General features: G+C 43.7%; 1 protein-coding gene and 1 pseudogene across 2 annotated transcripts; one reads left to right on the forward strand and one right to left on the reverse strand.

Moving 5' to 3' along the window:
- Window positions 1-1966: 1966 nt before the first annotated feature.
- On the reverse strand, window positions 1967-6600 carry LOC116914960 (annotated as a pseudogene).
- Window positions 6214-17850, forward strand: LOC116914464 (zinc finger protein 709-like). Of its 2 annotated transcripts, XM_032918766.1 has the most exons (5): window positions 6214-6601; window positions 11648-11774; window positions 12564-12624; window positions 15396-16038; window positions 16207-17850. In XM_032918766.1, exons 1-5 carry the CDS (start codon window positions 6599-6601, stop codon window positions 16879-16881), a joined length of 1509 nt encoding a protein of 502 aa, XP_032774657.1. In that variant the 5' UTR covers window positions 6214-6598; the 3' UTR covers window positions 16882-17850. The 2 variants fall into 2 exon arrangements, with proteins under 2 accessions (XP_032774657.1, XP_032774656.1); XM_032918765.1 differs by having other exon boundaries at window positions 15396-17850.
- The last annotated feature ends 6581 nt before the right edge of the window (window positions 17851-24431 follow it).

A 24431-nucleotide genomic window follows, 5' to 3' on the forward strand; every position in this document is an offset into this window, starting at 1 on the left:
ACCATGAACAGATTCACAGGGGCGAGAAGGCCCATGGCTGTAAGCAGTGTAGGAAAGCCTTTGTGTTGAGCAGCGCACTGAAAAAACATGAGCGAATCTGTAGTGAATGGAAACCTTGTCTATGCAGGGTGTGTGGGAAAGCCTTCACATTTCATAGTTTCCTCACACAGGGGAGAAACCCTATGCATGCAAACAGTGTGAGAAAGCCTTTAGTACCACAGTTCTCTTCGTTGCCATGAAAATATTCACAGTGCAGAGAAACCCTGTGTGTGTAAGCTGTGTGGGACAGCCTTCACTTATCATAGTTCTCTTCACCGCCATGAAAGAATCCACAGAGGAGAGAAACCATATGCATGTAAGTTCTGTGCAAAAGCCTTCACTGATCATAGTTCCCTATGATGCCATGATGGAATTCACACTGGAGGGCTGGAGAGATGGCTCAGTGGTTAAGAGCACTGACTGCCCTTCCAGAGGTCCTGAGTTCAATTCCCAGCAACCACATGATGGCTCATAACCATCTATAATGAGCTCTGGTGCCCTCTTCTGGCCTGCAGGCATACATACAGGCAGAACACGGTATATGATAAATAAATAAAAAAAGAATTCTTAAAAAAAGAATTCATGGGGTTGGGGATTTAGCTCAGTGGTAGAGCGCTTGCCTAGCAAACGCAAGGCCCTGGGTTCGGTCCCCAGCTCCGAAAAAAAGAAAAAGAAAAAAAAAATTCACACTGGAGAGAAACCATATGTATGTAAACAATGTGGAAAATCCTACAGTACTCACGGTTCTCTTAGACACCATAAAGGGGTGCACTGTGGGTAAGCTACATTGGAAGACCTTCTCCCCTTTGACTAAGTTTTAATTTCATAAACTCGGAAAAAAAAAACCCACCATGGTTGTAAACTATGTGAATAAGCCTTAGCATGTTCTAGTTCCTTTAAAATAAAACATGGAGACATATGGGAATTATCTCTAAATATAGACTAAAGGAAAGCTCCAGATCTTTCTAGCAAACGTGAGGGCGTAATGAATTTAACTTGTATCAAGGTAAAGCATGTGGGATTATCCCTACCTGTTTCAGTTCAGCTCTGAGAAGCCACTATGGGGATGAGAAGATGGCTCAGTTTGTATAGTCCCTGCTATAGAAACACACAAAAGGCTGGATTTTCCTACTAGGCTCTTGTCATCCATCACCCTCCAGCCTCTATGTGCAAGTACAATGCGTACCCACACATGAGCACTCATCCTCACGGCCATGCACATCACACACATAACAGAACACAGCACATCAAGAACCTTGATTAGAAGAAACTGTAAGTCTTCAGTTGGCCAGTATGTCAACGGACACAGTCAAAACCATCTAAATGTAGGTAGAATTGTCTTTTGTAGCCTACAGTGTCAAAGCCTGATGCAGTAGGATTCTGTTAACACAACTAATGTGAAGGGCCTGGTGTAAAATAGTGTGTGTGGAATGCTTCAGAGATTGCTCTGTCTACAGGAGGGTTTGTCGGCGCCACACTCATAAGTAGGCCTGAATAATACAGTGTGCTCCTTATTTTATTACTGAAAATAAATGTTTTAGTGAAATTACTTAATAAGCTTTACTTAAATAGTTGCATGTGGTTAACCTATAGTAAAGTCAGTAACTTTTCTGGCTTTTAATTTAAACATTGGATTGAATGTCTTCCTAGTATGTGAACGGTCTTAATTTTTTTTTTTTTCCTTTTCTTTTTTTCGGAGCTGGGGAACGAACCCAGGGCCTTGCGCTTGCTAGGCAAGTGCTCTACCACTGAGCCAAATCCCCAACCCACAGTTTTAATTTTTATGCATTTTTAAAATAATTGCATCTAATGGACCTATAAAAAGGTTTAATTGGGCTCTTGTCATGGATCATGAATTTAGAACAAATGACTTAAAGTGGGTTTAATTATTTTTCACTTTTTTTAACCCAAGAAAATCAGTAACTTTATTTTTTTTCTCAAATACACAGAGGATTAATCCGAGTAGAGGTTTTGTGATGTAAACTAGATTAAGTATGTCCAAAATCTAAGAGGTGCAGGATAGAAGCCCCACTGCCCAGGGCCTGCCCATCAGAGGGGAAGCCAGGTCTTTGATGGTTTTGGAGTTCAAGTGAGGGGTCTTCATCTTCGGGAGTCTACTGCTGACACACTTGACTGAGGAAGTCGGTGAGGCTTTCATTGACTCTCACAATGTTCTTGACCATGTGCTGCATGACTTCCAGTCTTTCACTCTCCATGTATCCTGTGTAATACTGCTGCTTTAAATTCCATTTCCCTTGGCCCAGCACCATCGGAGACAGGCAGGAAGCAGAAGCTGAAGCCTGAGGAAAGGGATGTCATAGTTGATGAGTGTCGGCTCCATCAGATGGTTGGCTAAAGCATGTTGTTCAACATCGACCTCCCGCGCGTTTGAGGCTCACCTTAAGAAGTAGAGTGGCAAAGGCCAGCCCAATTCCAAATTCAACTCTTTCGAAATCAGAGTCTCCATTTCTCAGATTTGGGAACCAGTGTAAGCATTGTCTGTCATGTAAACAAACTCTTCAATACTCAGAGAAAACAGCATTTGGAAGCCAAAAGCAGAGTTGTGATCCCAAGCAGCCGCAGCTTCTTCCTGCAGACCCGCTGAACCTGTAGGAACTGGGCCATGACGGCACTGCACATATATGGAGTTTCCTGTAAAAGCCTAAACTTAGAATGGACTTAGACCAACTTTATTTCCTGTTTCTTCCGAAACTGTCTGGTTAGTCACATGGCTCTTAGCTTTAGATTAACTCCTGCATCAATATTCCTCAAATCACTGCATGCCTTTGGGCAACAGAGTAGCAACATGAGGGTCACCCTGGGAAGTATAGATGAGGCATAGCCACTCTGGTCTATAGCACCGCTAAGAGTTCTATTTTTGGCTTTTACTATTGTCTTCAAATATTTTATAGTTTAAAAATATTTTATTTTATTTATAATATTTTATATAATAATTTATATATATAGAACATATCTGCAAGATAACATAAAGAGATCAACTTCACAATTTTTCAAAATTTTCATTTTGTCAGAATTATTGCCAAATGCTGGTGAAAATTCCTTATGTAGTGGGATCCTACTAATTAATGCTCTATTCCCATGTAAATTTTATCATATTTATGTTACAGTTTTTTTTTTTTCCTTTTTTTTTCTTTTTTTTTGAGTTGGGGACCGAACCAGGGCCTTGCGCTTGCTAGGCAAGCGCCTACCACTGAGTTAAATCCCAACCCCTATGTTACAGCTTTTAATCATAATTTTCCTTCTCTTATCAAAAGATTCATCCCACTGGTTTAAGTGTACCCTGGGCCAGTGATCACCAGTACCAAGCCTTCGGCCACATCAAATGTAACGGATTGCAGGAGTGAATCTATCTACATACCATATCTGATTTGTTCATCAGGAGTATAATTTTCCTTTACTTTATTATTTTGTGTATGTGTGGCATGTGTAAGCATGGTGGATGTGGTAAGTGCATAGATGTGTGTGCCTGTGTTCCTTTGGAGGGCAGGGGAGGATGTCCTTCTGCCCTACTCTTTGCCTCAGTCAATCCCTTGGCACCATGTCTCTCCCTGAGCTAAGAGCTAGGCTAATAATCATCCGCTGATGCTGTGTCTCTAGGTAAATTGCCAGAGTAGAACTCTAAGAAGGGGCCTGCATGGCTCTGTAGTGCAGTAAAAGTCTCACTGCACAGAAGTAACTTCCAAACATCTCTGGCTTGACTTGTAAATTAGCAAATAGAAGCAAGCCCACATCATGTAGCTGCTCTTATCATAATGTAGATGTAAGAACATACTGTTTGCAAATATGACTACTTCTAATTTTGATGCAAGAAAGTTGGTGAACCAAGGCTGAAGCACCCACTGGGAGCTATAAAGGAAAGTAGGTATTAGCGGGTGACACCATACAGAAGCTGAGGCGTGTGTCAATCTTAGTGGAAACTCACTATGTAAAGAAAGCTTTCATTGTTGGCCTAATGTCAGTTGGTGTTCTTGGCACTGGCACACATAAACACAAGTAGATGATAAATCCTTTATGCTGTTTAGCAAATGTGGTATTAATTAGTCATCTTTTAATATCAGCCAGTTCATATTATCCCTTTGCCTAAATGTGATCCAGTTTGTGTATGGAAATCCTTTTGCCTGGGGGAGGGGGCACAATGAAGTCGAGTGCTTACGTGTATGAGGCTTGAGTGTGGTCCCCAGCACCTACATAAAAAGCTGAGCTCAGACACAAACACTGGTGATGTCAGCAGAGAGGGCCAGACTCAGAAGATGGCGAGGCTTCCTGTCTGCCCTCACTCTAAATTCAGTGATACCCTTTCTCAGGAGAATAAGATGGAGAAAGAAAATGACACCTGATGTCCTCCTCTGGCTTCTGTGCACCCACAAGTGTGCATATAAGCACACAGCACACACAAAGGAAAAAATGTTTTAATTCTGGATTCTAAAGATGGGAAAGCTGCCTAGGGATGGTGCTGCCCACAGTGGACCAGGCCCTCCTACATGAACAAGAAAATAATGCAGACATGACGTGCCCACTGTCAGGTGGCAGCCACTGCTCAGTTGAGGTTTCCTCTCCTCACGTGTGTCCAATTGACAATTGACGCTACCTATGACAACTAGGCAGTCTCAGGTCCAGCTTAGTCCTACCTACCATTGACCTAGTCCTGAAAAGTAGACTTACGAGTCATAAATCTCCTTCTGGCTGGCACCTTTTTGTTCTCCAAATTTAAGATTCTTGGGGAAATTCCTATTTCTTGAGGTTCATCATTTCATTAGTCTGGTAGATTGCAAGACATGTCTCTTTTAAATATCTTCATTTCTGTGCAGTCAGTTACAGAGGCAGAAAGGGTCTACCATACAGGAAGAAGTAAAATGCTCACCCTGGAAAGTCAAGAGCATGTTCTGAAATGGCTACTCCCTGAATGAAAATGTTTGACATGAAGGCCATTGGGTATGGTTGAGAAGGTTTATTGTAGATAGGAGGAAAAATATAGCCAAAGGAATCTAGAAGAGTCCAGACTGAACATGGCTAGCAGACTGGACCATGAGAGGTGAGGCTGCTGAGAGCAAGAGAAGAAAGAATGGGGAAGGAGGATTAAGAGAGATCCAGGAGGGGTTGGGGATTTAGCGCAGCGGGAGAGCGCTGGCCTAGCAAGCACAAGGCACAAGGCCCTGGCTCCAAAAAAAAAAAAAAAAAAGAAAAAGGAAAAAGGAGAGAGAGAGAGAGAGAGAGAGAGAGAGAGAGAGAGAGAGAGAGAGAGAGAGAGAGAGAGAGATATCCAGGAGCTGAAAGATAACAGGATGAGAGGAGGCTGGGGGAAAGGAAGCCCAGCCCCAGGCCAGCAGAGGTTGAGGGTAGGGAGTAAGGTGACAAGTGCTGGGAGAGGTGACCAGTGTCTGCTTGGATCTGTTAATAGGCACCTCAGCCATTTGTCCCGGGTTTCTGTGAGAACTAACACCCCTCAAAATGGGGCCAAGTGGCTGGCTTTTACCCACCTGCTCCTTTAGGCACAATCTCATAATTTATGCAGCTCTCTCTTGGACAGAGTTAAGCAGTGCGCTGTGCCGGGACAAGCAGTGCGCTGTGCCGGGACAGTTCTCTATAGTACCTGGCTCCTTCTTGCTCCCCTTCAAGTATACTATGTTGAACCAAATCACGTGATGTGAAAGATCCCGCCTTCTAAAAGGTTATTATTATTTTTTTTAAAAAAAAAAAACAACCAGACTTTTTCATTTGTTCTGGGGAGTAGTCTGGGACACCTGACCTTTCTTTGAAGACCCTATTGTTTAGATCTGCAAAATTGTACTGTTTCCGTCTAATGGTGTCCCTTCCACCTACAGGGCTGATCATGGCTTGAGGCCCTTTATAATAAACCTCGTTCCTAAAAAGAATTTCCTTTGTAGAGAGCCGCTGAAGCTTTTTCTTAACTGCTGGAACGCATAGTTTTTAATGTTTTCACGGAATGTTTCATTATAACATTTTCATTCATGTACATAATGTATCTTGTTAATATTCAAACACATGCAGACCTTTGCCCTCTCTTGCCCCTCTCGAATTCCGCTTTCGTCTTTCATGTCTTTGTGTGTCCCAATGAATCTCATTAGTGTTGTTGACAGGAGAGGGAGTGGTTGTGTCAGTAAGAGGAGGAAGTATAAAGGTATTCTGTCACTCAGGCCTCGGACTGGAACTGTGGGCACCAGCAATGAGGACCAAAGGAGCGGCGGGTACGAACTGACTCAGGGCGCCAAGAGGCAGCTCCTTGTCCACCATCTCTTTCCCTTGCGGCTTTCAACAACCAACTGTGGGAGTCTGGGACAGTTTAGTTCCCTTGGCTGTGTGAAGTCTGATCTTAGGAACCGTCGTGAGGTCCGCAGGAAACTGCCGGTGTGTGAGCTGCCCAATCAAGAGCGCCGGCGGGCGGTGCGGAAGTTCCTCACCCGCCATCTTTCTTGCTGGCGACTCCTCAGCTGAGGAAGTCCAAGTTGCAGAGTCTCCGCGGCCGTGTGAGCGTCTGTTCCGGAGCCTCAGTGGAGCCGCGGCAGCTCGAGGCACAGACATGGTGAGCCAGGCGAGTGGCGGGGCTGTGCGAGGCGCCCTTGGTCCCAGGCGGCGGGATCCTGGTGCCGCGCCGGGGCTCCCGGCAGCGCTGCCTCGGGGACTGAAGGGCGGCTGCGCACTGTCGCCTGCGGCTCCAGAAGAGCTGCTTTTCCCCTTACGAAAAGTCAGACGAAAGCTGGAGGATATGGAGCAGAGCTGGAGGGTTAGGAGACAGTTCTTGAGAGCGAGACTTCACGCTCCGCCGTGCACGGACGCCAGGGGAGGTCACCCCTTGCCCTGCTTTGTCACGGCCCACTTTATTCCTGAGACCGGGTTTCTTGCTGAACCTGTGGCTAGGCTCCCTGCTAGCAAGCTCCAACGATCCTCCCGGCTCTGAAACCATGTCTGGCTTTTACTTGGGTGTTTTTTTTTATTTGAACTTGGAGCACTGTTTCCCAGCGAGTCATCTCCCACCAGACCCAAGAGGCATGTTTAATTTAGATCTTAAGATCAGAGATTAATGGAAGTGATCCTGGGAAAACTGAGGCATACCCAGGTGTGAGTGGGCTTCTCAAGGGACAGTCATAGTTGATTTCTATGGTACATATAAGTCTTTGTCGGCGGCTCTCACGTTTAGGATTGGTAGATTATTCCTTTATCGAGTATGACATGACTATCTTTATCCCTTCTGACTTAAGATCTGAGGCAAGAACTTTTCAATTTTTGTCATCTCTGTGCGTATGGTACTTGAGGGTTTGAAAGTTTATCTTACTCTTGGGTTAAATACTGCTCTCACCTCTGTTCCTTTTTCCAGTAACAAATGATTGGACTTTTAAGTCGTGGTCAAGTTCAAATCACAATGAATTGCAAACGTATCGATTTTTTCTTTTCTTTCTTTTTTCTGTTCTTTCTTTCTTTCTTTCTTTCTTTCTTTCTTTCTTTCAACTATACCTTACATATCCTAGGCTGTTAATAAACTTAGTTTTTAGCCAAGCTTGACTTTAAATTTCTGGTAGTCTTATGTTCACCTTCCAAATGCTGGGATTATATGAACACATTGCTACCCCCTGGTTTTTGCGGCACTGGAATTTAAACCCAGGGCCTCATGCACGTTATGACAAAGATCTACCACAAAGCAACAGAGCTATAGGCCCAGCTCTATATCAAATTTTATTCCTGAGTAACTTCTCTGTGGTCATTGCTTAATATTGTTTGACTGAACTTTGTCCTCATGGTATACAATGGGATCCACATGGTATTTATTTGACTATTATCAAGTGGCTATGTCTTTCTTTACATGTGGTTTAAATGCTTTAGTAATTTTCCCATCTTTACTGATGTGATGGTTTAGTTTACACTCAGCACACTCATCCTTCTTGATTTCTTGAATTGCAGATATTTTCCTTCTACTTTGTCTTTGACCCCATTAATTATGATATCTTTCAAGACATTTAACTACTTTTTTTCCTCCTTTCAAATACAGTATAAATCATGGAGTTCCCTCCCTCCCCTTTGATTCAATCTTTCTACCTCCTATAATGGGCACCACAGGAACCCAAACCAGATGTGTATTACTAGTCACGTGTAAAACCGAGCATCCCCTTACAAACAGACTAGAATAAGAACTTCCCCGAGGGATAGGAAACAGTGGTTATGTGCATAGGGAAATTGGAAATCCTGGATGCTGCCAGTCAAAGAGGGGCATAAGCTGTTTTAGTCCCAGCTCTGCAGGCAGAAACAGGCAGATCTCTGTCATATGCAGACTTGTTCTGTCTATGTAGAGTTCCAGGCCAAGACTACATAGTGAGATTGCTTCTGAAAAGAGAGAATAAGGGTTGAACGCTGGGAGCCGGGTGCAGGTTGGCTTACGTAGCTGTTCACCGTGTGGGCTGTAACCACCCAGGACAGGGAAATGTTGCTACAACAATCTGTCCTGATGCTGCCTGTCCTTACCTCAGTAGTAAACAGAATAAATAGCATTCCTATGACAAAGGGGAGGATATCAGGGTAGTAATCTGCAGTAGACAACAGTCCTGCTCTGCTTTGGGTGACTGTCCATACACTTGCTCTTTAATTTACTAAATTCCCACATTGATCCCTGTCCCTTCTCAATAATTTGTGTACCAGAAAAGTAAACATTTAGAATCAAAGTCACTTCCTTTTCTTTTTCTATTTCTTATGTATGCAAGTGTACACGAGCATGAGAAAGCCCAGGGTTAGTGTTAGGAATCATCCTAAATCACTTTTACACCCCATTCATTAAAGCAGGGTCTTAAAGCCAGGGCTCACTGAAATGGGTAATGGTGCTACCTAGCTACCTAGCTCCAGAGACCTTGTGTCTCCAATTTCCAAGGCTATCATTTCAAGCAGGCCATTATACCTACCCAGCATTTACTGGTCTCAGAGGATCTAAACTGACAGGCACTTAACTTCTAAGCCAGACAAACATTTGGAATTCTTTAGTATGCTGGGTGCCTTCTAGGATGACTGTATTCTCAGAGATTCAAACAGGAAATCACTCATACTACGGTACAGATACTGGACCCCACACACCTGGAAACACTGAGACTCATGCATCGATTCTGGGCACAGGTACGATCTATGGCAGAGAAGCATCCTGCATATAGTGCCTTCAGGACTTCAAGGGACAGACATCCCCAGCAATCCTACCTATCAAGGAAGACGTCACATAGTCTTCAGGGTTGAGTCCAGAAAGGGAAGCAGCAGATGGAGAATATCACATATTTACCCTCTAGGGATGAGTTCTATTAGGATAAAAGGCCTTAGACCAGGAGTGGGCCTTCATCGGGGAGAGTCTTAGAAGGGAACGAAGTACATTGTGTTGGGGATGGGGTGGGGCAGAAAAGAGGCCTTCAGAGAAAGCCCCTTAATAACGAAAACGATGGCTTTTCTATCCTGTTGGTCTAGCAGTAACCCCTACACCATGTGATTCAGTTTGATAGCCTACTAGCAAGGAATATGGAATGACCAGGTAATGATTAGGGCCATAAATTAGAGAGGCTATGAAAACCATAGCACAGACAGCTTCTTCACACTGTCCCAGAGGGAAAACATATAAGGGTGGCCTGATGTCTTTAGGCTGTGGGATCTGGCCTCTTAAAATAACTAGTATCGTAAAGGGACAGGATGAATATCGGAGGCTAGCAATAGCCAGATACTCACGGATATTCTTTTTAGCACTGCCCCAAGTCCTCTTTGTATCTCTTGCATTTGTTTCTTCTGGAGACCTTTCTTTCTTTCTTTCTTTCTTTCTTTCTTTTTCTTTCTTTCTTTTTTTTTTTTTTTTTCCTTTTTTTTTTTTTTTTTTTTTCCTTTTTTCCTTTTTTTTTTTTTTTCAGAGCTGGGGACCGAACTCAGGGCCTTGTGCTTGCTAGGCAAGCGCTCTACCACTGAGCTAAATCCCCAACCCCGAGACGTTTCTTTCTATCTCATCACAAGATCTTCCTCTGCAGGAACCTGAGAGGCTTCTAAGTCACAAAGATTTTATTTCCTGCTGAACAGGATTGTCCACAGATTTACACACACACACACACACACACACACACACACACACACACACACACACACACACACACACACATCCTGCATGCCAGAAGAGGGCAACGGATCTCATAATAGATAGTTCTGAACATCCATGTAGTTCCTGGGACTTGTTCTTAGGACCTCTGGAAGAGCAGCAAGTGCTCTTAACCTCTGAGCCATCTCTCCAGCCCTGGCCACAGCTTTCTTGACCCATGCAGACTTCATGACTGCCAAATCTGAGCATAATCTGCCAAAGATACATCATAGCCTGAATCCTGGGTCCCTTTCCTCTCTTGAGTGTGGAAACTATATCTGGGAGAGATCACACTAGCTGGCCAGAACTGCAGTCAGGCCAGAGTGGCAGCTCCTGAAGCCACAGGCCAGCCCCTCCAGCTCAGTGGCCATCCTACAGGCCCCTGCTCTCCGTGATTCATTCGTCCCCACCCTTGTCCCGCTGCCTTGCTCTCTCCAGGAGAGAGATCACCACAAAGCCTAGACTAGTTTGAAATTTCCTATGTAGATCAAGCCATGACCTTGAACTCACACAGTCAGCCTGCCTCCGCCTCCCACCTTCTGGGATCAAAGACCTGCACTAACACAACTTGTTTTTTATTATAAGAAAACTCTCTGTTGTGTCCTAAAGACTTGACTGACTTTTCAAAGCTTAGCGTTTTATTGTTTTCATTTAATTACAGTGAGGTGATTACTAACATGAAATACAGATGACCGTAATAACAGCATCTAATTAGACTTCGGTTTGCTGTGGACCTGCACAGTTTAACATTTTGTCGAGTTCTACCATCAGTCTGCTTTGTGTGTGTGTGTGTGTGTGTGTGTGTGTGTGTGTGTGTGTGTGTGTGTGTGTGTGTGTGTGTGACACAGCATCCACTGTGTCGGAAAGCCAAATTCTTCCCTGCTGTGTTTTGAAATATGCATTAAATTGTTTTTAATGATAATTACACTATTGTGCTATAGAACACTTCCTTTAATCTTATGTATCACTTACTCCATTTTGAACTACTAGATATTATATTCACACTTCCAAATGTTACTTTTTAGTGTAATCACAGGAAATGTATATTTCTCAGGGAACATGTTGTTTCAACTGGTGTGAAGTCTGTAGAATGAGCTCATTAAAGAGATGTCCCAGCATCTAAAACAAGTACCAACATTTAGAGCAGATGCTGTAAAACAAATACAAGAAGTGTTTTGGAAATCAGGCTCCTCTTGGCAGTTACAGTGACGAGGCCCGTCATCTAGACACAAGGAAAAGAGATGGCACGTGCAATGACAACTTAGGGATGCCCAGCAACTTATCACAAGTCATTAGACGTCACTGTTCTGTTAGTTCCTCAGCACAGGGTTCAAATCTAGCACCAGAAAGGTTGTGAGCGTAATATAACAGTCAACTCACAGAATAAATGTCAGGCGTTCCCAGCACCATGAGCATTTCCTATGAATTGAGGATGGGTCCCGAGTGCTGCCAGTTTCACCTTGCTCCTGAAAACATATGTGGTTTGTTTAGGAATCAGTGACCTTTGAGGATGTGGCTGTGAACTTCACCCTGGAGGAGTGGACTTTGCTGAATCCTTCACAGGAAAATCTTTACAGAGCTGTGATGAGAGAAACCATCAGGAACCTGCATGATATAGGTAAGGGGGATAAAACTGTAGGCATATATTTTTTACAGAGTACTTTAATAAAGGTTCAACCTCCCCTCTAGCCCACCACCTACCAGAGATAGTGGAAAAGAAAGGTTATTTGGATATGGGGGGGAAGTAGATCGGTTTAGAAATAGTTTTGGGGGACAATGCCAGTCTTCATTGTTCTCAGTCAGGTCCACTAGCAAACATCAAGCACGAGTCAGCAAGGGCAGTTCAATCCAGAAGAAACTGTGAGGCTCACTAGTCAGCCCAAGTTCACAGAAGCGGCAAGAAGCCGCGTGAACCTCATGAGTTCTTTGGTGAGTTTCTCTCTATGAAGTCACCAGAAGCAAAGCCCAGCAACGCCATGTAAGGCAAACAAGCACATGCAGCCAGCAGTTAAGACCAGTGAAGAGGAGCAAAGTAAACCAGTGCGACCTCCCACAGCCTGTGGCGTCATATTTATATTCCTTTTACACACCATGCGTCCTTTCGTGTGTTTGCTATAGCAAAACATCCTTTCACCTGTGTCCCCTTCAGCAAAACATTCTTTCACCTCTCTGCCCCAGCGAAACAGCGATGTATCCCGATTCTCCAAAGAAACCACAAATTTATATATAATTTTATATATAATTTCTTCATTCCGAGAACAATGCACAGTGCCCATCAATGCTGTTCTATGGCCTGGGATATGAAAATGGATTTATATAAATCAACTTGGTGTGGTCACAATGTAACAGGAGCTTGAGTCATATTTTGCATAATAATTCATAATGGGTTTTCTGGGTCTGCTTTTAGGACAGAAATTGGGAGAACAGAACTCTGAAAATGCATACAAAAGTCCTGGGGGAAATCGAAGGTAATTTGCACTCGTAAGAAAAAATAATACTTCTCAGGAAACTTGGAATTGCAAAAAAAATATTTCAAACAAACAAAACAAAGTAAGCCAAGCTTCAAAGTGATTTACTTTCAAAATATCTTAAATATATCTACTGACTGAGCATCTGTAATTCAAACTTTTAAATATGAATTTAAGTATAAACATGATACCATAAATGATACTGTCTGATGTTTTAATGTTACACAAACTTCATCTCATACCCAAAATTATTAAAGCGATTGTATGACATTACGCCCAAGTATTGGATGCAAGGTATGTTTGCATTTAGATCTCACCTCTTTATACATTCTAAGACTTAAAGATTTAACATATTTGCCCTTTGTTTTGGATGGGAATGCTTAAGCTGTATTTAAATGTAACAGATTTTCTTTCTTTCTTTTTTTGGGGTGTTTTTGTTTGTTTGTTTAATTTTTTTTTTTTTTTTTCTTAATCACTTTACATCTGTTCACTGAGCCCTTCCAGTCACCCCCTCCTACAATCCTTCCCCCGTCCTCTTCTCTCCTTCTCCTCTGAGCAGATGTCCCTCGCCATCCCTACACCCTAGCACCTCAAGTTTCTGTGAGGCTAAGTGCTTCCTCTCCCACTGAGGCCAGACAAGGCAGCCCAGCTAGAAGAACATATCCCAGAGTCAGAGTTCAGGACCCACAAGAAGACCAAGAGGCAAATCTGCTGCCTATGTGCAGAGCAGCCTAGGTCTGGTCCGTGCATGGTTTTTGGTTGGTGGTTCAGTCTCTGAGAGCCCCAAGTGTCCAGGTTAATTGACTCTATTGGTCTTCCTGTGGAGTTCCTATCCCCTTCAGGGCCATGCAATCCTTCCTCCTATTCTTCCATAAGTCCCTAAGTTCCATCCACTCTTTGGCTGTGGGTGTCTATATCTGTCCACGTCAGCTCTGGGTAGAGCCTCTCAGAATACAACTTTCTCCTGTCTGAAAGCATAACAGTGTCATTAATAGTGTTAGGGATTGGTGCTTGCCCACGGGATGGGTCTCAGGTTGGGCCGGTTATTAGTTGGCCATTCCCTTAGTCTCTGCTCCATCCCTCGGTGCCTGCATTTCTTGTAGCCAGGATACATTTTGGGTTGAGATATGTGTGGGTTGGTGTCTTTCACTCCCCTGGGGTTCCTGCCTGGCTACAGATGTGGCCTCTTCAGGTTCCATACCCTCGATGTAGTGAATCACAGCTAAGTTCACCCCCATTGATTCTTGGGCGCTTCCCTTACCCCAGGTCTCTGTCTCATCCTGGGGATGCGCCCCACCTCCTCACCCCAGTCAGTTGCAGATTTTCATTCATTTTTATGGCCATCCAGTCATTTCTCTATCCTTCCCCATACTTGATCCTGAAACCCCATTCCCCTCCCCATGCCACCTCCCTCTAGCTCCCTCCTTCTGTCTGCCTGCCTCTTATGACTGTTTTCCCCTTCTAAGTGAGATTCAAGCTTTCTTGCTTGGACCTTCCTTCTTGTTTAGCTTCTCTGGGTCTGTGGAGTGCAGCATGGTATCACATGGTATCTGTATTTTATAGCTGAGTATATACCATGCATGTCCTTTGGGGACTGGGTTACCTCACTCAGGACGGTATTCTCAAGTTCCATCCATTTGCCTGCAAAATGCATGATGTCTTTGTTTTTTTTTGTTTTTTTTTTAATATTTTATTTATTTATTAAATATGAGTACACTGTAGCTGTCTTCATACACACCAGAAGAGGGCATCAGATCTCATTACAGATGGTTGTGAGCCACCATGTGGTTGCTGGGATTTGAACTCAGGACCTTAACCTCAGGTTAAGAGCACCGACTGCTCTTAACCGCTGAGCCATATCTCCAACCCCCCCCCCCGATGTCTTTGTTTTTAATAGCTGTTTTTAATAGCATTCCATTATGTGGATAGACTACATTTTCTTTATCCATTGATCCTAGAATTGAGACATCTAGGTTGTTTCCGGTTTCCAGCTGTTACAAATGAAGCTGCTGTGAACATAGTTAAGCAAGTGTCTTTGTGGGATGGTGGAGCATCTCTTAGGCATAAGCCTAGGAGGCTGTAGCTGGATCTTGAGGTAGAACTATTCCCAGTTTTCTAAGAAACTGCCAAATTGATTTCCAAAGTAGTTGTACAAGGTTTTTTGTTTGGTGGTGGTGGTGGTTTTTGTTTTGTTTTGGGACAGGGTTTCTCTGTGTGGCCCTGGCTGTCCTAGAACTCACACTGTAGACCAGGCTGCCTTAGAAATCCACTCGCCCCTGCCCTGAGTGAGGTAACCCAGTCCCAAAAGGACATGCATGGTATGTACTCACTTATATGTGGATATTACCATAAAATACAGGATACCCATGTTACACTCCAGAGACCCAAAGAAGCTACACAAGTAGGAAGGCCTAAGCAAAGAAGCTTGAATCTCACTTAGAATCGAACTTAGAAATGCCCCTCCCCTCCCCCTCCCTCTGCCCCTACCCCTGCAGTGCTGGGATTAAAGGCACTGCACCACCACTGTCTGGCTGTAGCACAGATTTTTCAATGTTTGCAAAATTCTTAACTTTGGGGAAAATACAGAGAAACCCTACATGATTATCACTGCTTTGACTAATGGTAATTAAGCTGTCTTACTGAACCTTCACTCCATTTTGTATAGTTTATTTAGGATGTAAAGCTTACACTTTTCCTGATAATGTAAGAATAAGTTTTCACCTTTAAGAAAATGTAAAATCATTTTGTAATGTTCTGTGCTTTTGTTACAGATATCAAGTGGTAGAGAAGCTCTGTGAGTATGAAGAAGATAGTCAATGGGAAGAAATCTTCAGTGAGATTCCAGATCCTGTGAGCCCGAAAACTGGAGAAAACCCCTGTGAAAGCCATGTGTGTGGAGAAGGCACCACTGGTCATTCATCTCTAAATGTGTCCTTCGGAGGTCAGACTAGATGCCAAACACATGAGTATAAAGAACAAGGAGAGAAGCCATGTAAATATAAAGACTATGGAGTGGCTTTTGGTTCTTCCCAAAGCTTTCTGAAGCATGAACAATTTTACGCACAAGAGAAACCCTATGTCTGTAAACAGTGTGATAAAGCCTTTAAGTATCTCAGTTCTCTTCAGAATCATAAAAGGACCCATACTAGGGAAAGAAACTATGCATGTAAACAATGTGGGAAATGTTTTAAGAGACAGAGTAATGTTCAAGTCCATGAGAGAAATCACACAGGAGAGAAACCCTATGTGTGTAAGCATTGTGGGAAAGCCTATTCTTCCTACAGTACCCTTCAAGCACATGAAAGAAGTCACACAGGAGAGAAACCCTTTGTGTGTAAGGATTGTGGGAAAGCCTATACCTCCTACAGTACTCTTCGAGCACATGAAAGAAATCACACGGGAGAGAAGCCCTATGTGTGTAAGCATTGTGAGAAAGCCTATACTTCCTACAATACTCTGCGAGCACATGAAAGAAGTCACACGGGAGAGAAACCCTTTGTGTGTAAGGATTGTGGGAAAGCCTATACCTCCTACAGTACTCTTCGAGCACATGAAAGAAGTCACACAGGAGAGAAACCCTATGTGTGTAAGCATTGTGGGAAGGCATTCACTCAATCCAGCTACCTTCGAATACATAAAAGAACTCACACAGGAGAGAAACCCTACATCTGTAAGCAGTGTGGGAAAGCCTTTGCTCGTTCTAGTCACCTGCAAATACATAAAAGGAGTCATACAGGAGAAAAACCCTATGTATGTAAGCAGTGTGGGAAAGCCTTCGCTCAATCCAGTTACCTTCACATACATCAAAGAAGTCACACTGGAGAGAAACCCTACATCTGTAAGCAGTGTGGGAAAGCCTTCACTCGTTCTAGCCACCTGCAAATACATAAAATAACTCATACTGGAGAGAAACCCTATTCATGTAAGCTATGTGGGAAAGCCTTCACTCATTCTAATTACCTTCAGATACATAGAAGAATTCACACAGGAGAAAAACCCTATGTATGTAAGGAGTGTGGGAAAGCCTTTGCTCGGTCCACTTCCCTGCACATACATGAAGGAACTCACAGTGGCGAGAAACCTTTTGTATGCAAGCAATGTGGGAAAGCCTTCACTTTGTCCAGTTCCCTTCGAAGGCATGATGTAGTTCACTCAGAAGAGAAACCCTATATTTGTAAGTGTTGTGGGAAAACTTTTGATTGTTACAGTAGCGTTCAGAAACATGAAAAGACTCATAGGGAAAACAGACTCTGTTAGTGTACTAAATGTGAGGAAACTTAGTTGCTCTGATTCCTTTAAAATACATGACATAGCTGACACTGGAAAGAAACCCAAGGTTTGTATCCACTATGGGATGCTTTCATTGACCACAGTTCTTTTTGATACCATGAAGGATTCCCACTGGAGAAAATCTGGATATAATACAGGGAATGTTCACTTATTCTGCTTCTTTAACAAACATGGAAAAACTTACACTGGAGAGAAATCCTACATATAGAATGTGGAAACACTTCATTATCACTTGACTTTCCAAAATTCATGAAAATGTGTAATCCCTAGCATGAGGAAATGTTTTCTATCCATTTGCAAATGCAAAATAACAGTATGGATAAAAAAAAACCCCTTGACTAAAAATGATACATCAAAAATAGAATCTTCAGATGGCCCACATACAACAATGCACATAAAATCAGAAGACTAAATATGAAAAACACATACCAGTTTCTGTTCTCCTGTGTGAGATGGCATATACCTATAATTCCAGTACTTGGGAAGCTCAAAACTAAAGATGAAGAGTTTTGAGTTCTGGCTATATCATCTATCCAATAAAAGAAAATTTTGTTTGTTATTTTTCTTCTTAATGATTTCATTCATATATTCAATGAGTTATGAACATATTCCTTCATTTTCTCCCTTCAACCCATTAAATCCAGCTACTGCTGCACATGTGTGCATGAGCATAGCCACTTCCTCAAGCTGTCAATACCTCCTCAGTAGGGGTTGAAGGGTAGAGATCACCTCTCCCATCAGTGCTAGAATTTTGACTGTCTTACCCCTATGCAGGTAACCATAAATACTGTGAATTCATGAATATAATAGCCATATAATGAACAAAAGACTGAATTTTACACTATTCCCATCCTGACTTGTATTCTTTCTACCTCCTAGAAACATGCTTTTAATAAAGTTTGATTGTTGTCTTGGTTAGTGTTCTATTGCTGTGAAGAGACACAATGATTTAATTGGAGTTTGGCTACAGTTTCAGAGGTTTAGTCCATTATCACAATGATGGTACTGGTGCATGGTTGGGAACATGGTGGCATGCAGGCAGACATGGTGCAGGAGAAGTACACCCCACACTAGATCTGGCACCGCAGTGCCCCGAGATATCTGGTAGACATCTTCATCTCAGTCAGCAAAGCCTCTCACCTGCTCTGCTCCATCCCGTATCACACTGCTGATGGCTTGTCTCTGAGCTTGGCAACAATCTCACTACCCATCTAGTTCCCAAGGCAGGCTGCCATCATGCCAGAAACACACAACCCAACTCTGGCGGCTCAGTGTCTTTAGCCGCCGCACACTCTCTTAAACTTAACATGAAAGAATACACAACATAATAACCTCTGATCCAATTGATAAGATATAATTTCCCACCCAGACACACATCCATCCCTTAAGAACATTCATTACAAACTGTAAAGGCACAGAGTGGAATCTTAACATCAGCCTCCATGTTCTCTCGGTGACCTCTGCCAGTCCCTTTCCTTTCCACTTTCCTCTTCCATCAATCTTTCTCCCACCCATCCTTCCTTCTTGTCCAATGACAGGCCTCGTTCTATCTTGTACCTGCCTTCACCTGTATGACATCCTACGGATCCACAGGCAGCAGGAAGAGACACAGAGCCTGGCTTAAAGCTCACCCGGAAATGGCAAGGACTTGAAATCTCAAGCCCACCCCAGTGACACAACTCTTAACAAGGCAGATGGTAACTCTTACCAAGCAGTTTCACTAACTCGGAGCCGAGCCTTTAAATACGTCAACTTATGGGGACCATTTTCATTCATACTGCCACAATATTCTTTTTCATGTAAGAAATACTTAGAGGAATGACAACACAGCACAGTAGAAGAGCCTAACATGATTGTCCTGCACTACATACACAAAAAAATGTTCTTGGGTACTATTAGAGCAAAGATCCTCTAGTTCCCCTACCCACCTAGAGGAAATCAAGTGACAGACCCCCTACAGTCGATCACTTAGGGCAAATGTAGCTGACCTTTGTTATTTTGTGGATTCTTTTTTCCACCCTTTAACCCCCCCCATCCCCGCCCTCCAGCTTTGCCCTCATCACTAGATAGAAGGGATAGGAGAAAGAGATCCCTGAATCTAATTTCTTTTTGTTTGTAGTCAGTCTATGCTACTTTGTGGGTTCTTCTTTTTCCTACCCTTTACTCCTCCCCCATCGCTACTAATTTCTCTTTTCTTTGAGCATTGACTACTAACAAACCACAACCAACCTCTCTGAACAAGCACCAACCCAATTTACACAATCCCAAATGTCACGCAATCGCAGAAGCTGTCTGCACCTGGCAGAACTGCCTCTGTTAGAACACGAGGCAGATCACAGCTGCTGTGAGGAGGCCCATGTCCCCACACCTGGGCTATAATGAAAACATCCTATATTCTTGTGTTTTTAAAGCTCACCTGGAATTAAAAACATAGTCTTATGTGTTTTATTTTTTTTTAATTCTTTTTTTTTTTTTCCGGAGCTGGGGACCGAACCCAGGGCCTTGCGCTTGCTAGGCAAGTGCTCTACCACTGAGCTAAATCCCCAACCCCTTATGTGTTTTATTTTTAAGAAACCAAAATTCCAGAATTCTCACTATAAAGGTTTAAATCTGAGAAAATAGTAAAGTTAGGCTCTATCCCGTCATCATTTGTATTTTAACTTTGGGGACTGGAGAAATGGCTTAATGGTAAGAGTGCACAGTGCTCACAGCAGCCAAGCTGAATTCCTTGCACCCACATTAGATGGCACACGACCTTCTATACTGGGATACACCACCCTCTACTGGCTTCTGTGGGCAGCTGCATGCATTCAAAGACAAGCATATATATAGATAATTAAAAAAATATTTTAAATAGTCTTGAAATGTCTATATAAAAATATTGTCTATGAAAGCAGTCTTTATGATCAATTGTGTTCTGCCAAATTTCTTGACTTTTAACAAATGACAAACTTCAACCTGACCATAGAGTAAGGGACTTTTTTTCCATTCTATGTCTCCTTACTTTTTCTTATCTTCTTATCCTGAGTCCTGGACAGTGGTGGGACTGAGCCCTGAGCTTGTGAGGTCTCTGCTAAGTAAGGACTGTAGCTGTGAGACACCAGGTTGATTGTGGGGAATCAGTAGATATTCACTGGGCATACTTTTGTGTCTAAAATAATGTCAGAAATACAACAAAAGTCAGAACCTTCAGGTGAATCTGAATGGTGAAAAATGAGACCCCAAGTTGCACGGAGCCATATTGGATTTGGGCCTAGCCGCTTTTTGACTGCATGGCTCAAAGTGGCTAGGTGACTTTGGGCTGTTTGGCCACAGAGACTCACCCCTAAGATGACTGCCATAAGTCTTAAGATTGTTGGACAAAGCCTCTCCCATGAATTTACGGCACAGGAAGATAACATTCAAGGGATGCCTCAGCTCGAGCAGATACCAGTTATCTCCTCAGTCTACACCCAGTGTCTCCACCACCTGACCTCTTTTGCCTCCAGCTATCACTGCCTATACCTCATCTCCCCCTCCTTCATATTTCACAAAGGTCCTCCCCCTACCTGAAAGCCTTAAAAGCTGTAACGTTCATCCCAATAAACGAGACCTTGACAACAGAATCTTGCTTGGTCTCCTTCTTCTCTCGCCCCCCATTTAGGCCCAAGGGTAGCGCCCCTTCGGGACCCTGAATAACTGGGTCCCCGCTGGCGGGGACACCAAGTTGGTAAGCTTCTTACAGTGGCAGAAATAAAAGCATTCACAGGGTTCCTAGCTGCTTAGATTTTCCTCCTTACCTGGGTGTGAGATACCCTGTACCATATCTGCACAGCGACAGTGAAGGCTGAGTGACAGGTACTTGATGGGGGAGGCACAGAGATAAGAAAAATAAGGAAGATAGGAAAGTTAGGATGGGGTCTTGCTGTGCCAATGGCTCAGACAAAGCAAGTGTAGTAAGAAATACAGCATCTTATACTGTTTCAGAGGGGACTGGGACAAAGGCAGAAGAAACCTTCTCCAACTAGGCTGGAGTCAGCAGGAAGCTAATCATGCAAAGTTGCACAGGAAGGATGCGAGCTCTCCCAAATGTACCACCAAGCACACAGCAGCCTTGGGACTGATAACCACCAGCCATTAAGGAGAATACATGTATCCATTGCATTCCTTTCTAGAATGCATTCTAACACCAATGAGAGTGGAAGTGAGAGGCCAAATCTTTTACGCTCAGACTCCATTTTAGGGAATCTGACCTAAGTTTAAACTCAGGCAAACCAACCCCTAACAGAACCTGAGCCTAGCTCCAGTCTTTAGGCTAACCCACAAGACCTGTGTCCCCTAACAAACCGCACCCCCAGGCTATAAGCCAGCCCCCTGCCTAAAGACTAGCAATGCAGAGAGAAGCAAAACTTAAGTTTATGATATGACTCCCTGCACCAGCCAATTATGTTAAAGGCCATAGTAACTTCCCAATTAGATGCTTGCACACTCACCGCCCACTACCTGCTGCTCACTGTAAAGACTTGACCAGAGAGACATTCGGGGCTCCTCATCACCAAAACTGTCCTGTGTGACGGTGGTGCACTGAGGGCCCAAGCTAACTCCAATAAAAAGGCCCTACAGTGACTGTATCGGATTGGCGTTCGTCCGTTTGGTGGGGATCATTACATTTCCCTGGCATTACAGAAGAGAGATGTCACTGGTGGCCTGAACCTAGGATAGCTCCTGAAGGCTTTGATCCTGGGTCCAGGGTAGGAGAGCAAGCGGGATTTGATGAAGTGTATGGGCAGTCAGCAGGCTGTTTCGGGAACCTGCTGGCTTCTATTTCTCCAGGTCATTCTGTTCCAGGTAGTGAGTGAAGTCATTCTTGGCAATGGGCGGTGCGAGCAGTGTTTTAAGTAAGTCACTGTCGCTTCTCGGCCTTTTGGCTAAGGTCAAATGTTAAGTACATCACTAAATAAATCAATAAACGAGTATTTAATAACTGGTCTTTTCTACCTTAACACTGGAAACTGAGCTATGTCTTCCAGAAAATTAACCAGTACTCTTAACCACCGAGCCATCTCTCCAGCCCCTGAATCATTCTTAGAGGAACTATTTATCTTTAACTGAGGATCCTTGCCTCCTCTGGCGTGGCAGCTCTTGGGATTTCTCCAGACTACCTCTTGCTGGCAGTGCAGTGATGTCACTCGTTTGACTCTGCAGTGCCAGCAGATCGTCGGATGTTCTATTTAGGGTGTCTCCTCCAACACAGGCTTCATATTCTCACTAATATATTCAATGAAGATGTGGGTCAATTGTCCACCATCCCTTGACTTCCAGGTCAGGCTGAGCCCATTCATTAACGGAACAGATCCTATCCCACGGACACCTGGAGGGATGTCCTGACTATGGTGAGCTCAGAGCTGAAAGGAAGCAGCTCAGCTGTCTTGCCAGTCCCCAGGGTCGCAGGATATTTGATCAGGCTGTGACCCTGGATATTGTGCTATTTACTTAAGAAGAGTCCCTGCTCACACCTTTAATCCCTCAGGCTGGAATTCAGACTAACCCTTAGGACACACCTTTAATTCCAAACAATGAAGGTAAAGTGAGTTTGTAGAAGGAAGCACCCATGTGATGTCTAATTAAGTGGCAGACAAGTGACAACGCAGAGACAGATTTGACGATCGGAAATGCCCAACTCTCATGAGAACAGAGAGGAAGGGAAGCGACTTGAGGTGCAGTGCAGAGAGAGGGGAGGCGGTTTTACCAGGAGAGTTTTAGAGAGACAGGTTGAATAGAGAATGAGCCAGGAGATTAGAACATATTGCCAGAGTTGGCTTTGTGAGGGTCTGAGAATCACTGAAGAATGAGACCCTGGACTCAAATAGTATGCAGAAGGCAAAGTGCTTATTCAACAGCATCTCCTGCTTGCAGGAATTACCCATTTGAGAATGGAGACACAGTATCTGCTTTGTAGGGTCATGTAAAGCCTGTTAGGGTAGGATGGGTGACTTACTTTCTCTTGATTGGTTGGCTGTATCTTCAGGGTGTCTTTGTTACTGGTTAGGGCTCTGGGTGGCACGGCATCCTAAGATCAGTGCCTGCAGCTGGGGGTGGCTGACCAGTGGTTCCTGGGAAACAGAAACTTAGGCCTAGTCTCCCAAAGTGCCAACTTGCAGCCTGTCATGGAGTCACAGCCTGACTCTGGCTAACTCAGGTCTCTCAGTTTGAGGCCAAACAAAGCAATGCAGGAAAAGCACAGAGAGGACAGATTGAATCAGTCAGCTTGGAGAGGAGTTGGACCAGAACAGCTGAGATAAATCGGCCAGCCAGAACTCAGAAAAAGCTAGGAAGTGTGGACTTATTCAGCAGGAAATCTGAGTCTGAAAACATTCTAGGCCTAGATAAGGTTGTATGGACTAGAAGCTTTCATGACTAGGTCTAGGGTAGCAGACAGAGGCACTGATCCTCAGAGATGACAATTCAGGCAAATAAAAGATATGTTCACACTACAACAACACCGGATGCCCTTTTACCTTTGCAGTGTTTTCCCTTTTTCTTTTTTTTTTTTGTTTTGTTTTCCCTTTTTCTTACCATTCCTGTCAACCTCCTTAATTTCATTCATTTTTAACTTTACATCTTAGTACAAGTCACTCCTGCTTGTCCTTTTCTATAAATAATGGAGTGTGGTAGTGGCTTTAATTGGTTTTAGAGCATCCCCGTTCATGGTTTGCTCTGTGTGCTGACACGCGACCACCGATGAAATGCTGACACTACTCTTTAAGCAAATCTAGTCTTTTTTAAAAACACTTTTAGCTTTAAAGACTGAGTATTTATAATTATGAATTGTGTGTATAGGGAAGTAGTTTGTGCACATGAATGAAGGTGCCCACAGAGTCAGAGGTTGTCAAATCCCTTGGAGTTGCAGAGCTGTAAACCTTTTGATGTGGTGCTGGGAACTGAACTGCAGTCAGTGCGTCATCTCTGCGGCCCAAGATTTTATCTTTAATATATTTAATTTATATATACAGGAGGGGGTATTTGGACATGGAAAGCACAGCCTGCAGGGGCTGAAAAGGGGGCTATTGTTTTTACTTTTATAGTGATTATTAATAATGCCAAGACTAACCAATGCGTGTGGGTGTGGGAACATTCACTGGGGGGCAGGGTAATGGGCAACCTGCCAACAGCCACATCGCTAACAAAAAGTGACTCTCCCTCAGCAGCCATCGTCTGCCAATACTTCCGCCAGCTGGGGTAGGCCTTAGGATACTCCTCTCCCATCTATGCTGGAGTTTGAACTGGCTTGATCTGGTGCAGCTATGTCTTGTCCAGAACACATAGTTTCACTCTCTCTGAAAGATCAAGATCAAAGAGACCATGAAGACTAAAATGAGGAACAAGAAAAGACTCGGGCAGGGGGCGTGGCAGCGCGAGCCTCCCGCGGCCAGGGATGGTGAAGGCTCAGGCAGATGGCAAGCAGGCCATGCCGAAGACCCAGCACCGGATGGTCCTGCGCTTGTCCCTCACCCAAGGGCTTAGCGGCGGCCTTTGTT

This window comes from Rattus rattus, chromosome 13 (genome assembly GCF_011064425.1).
Source record: "Rattus rattus isolate New Zealand chromosome 13, Rrattus_CSIRO_v1, whole genome shotgun sequence".
In the NCBI taxonomy this organism is placed as follows: domain Eukaryota; kingdom Metazoa; phylum Chordata; class Mammalia; order Rodentia; family Muridae; genus Rattus; species Rattus rattus.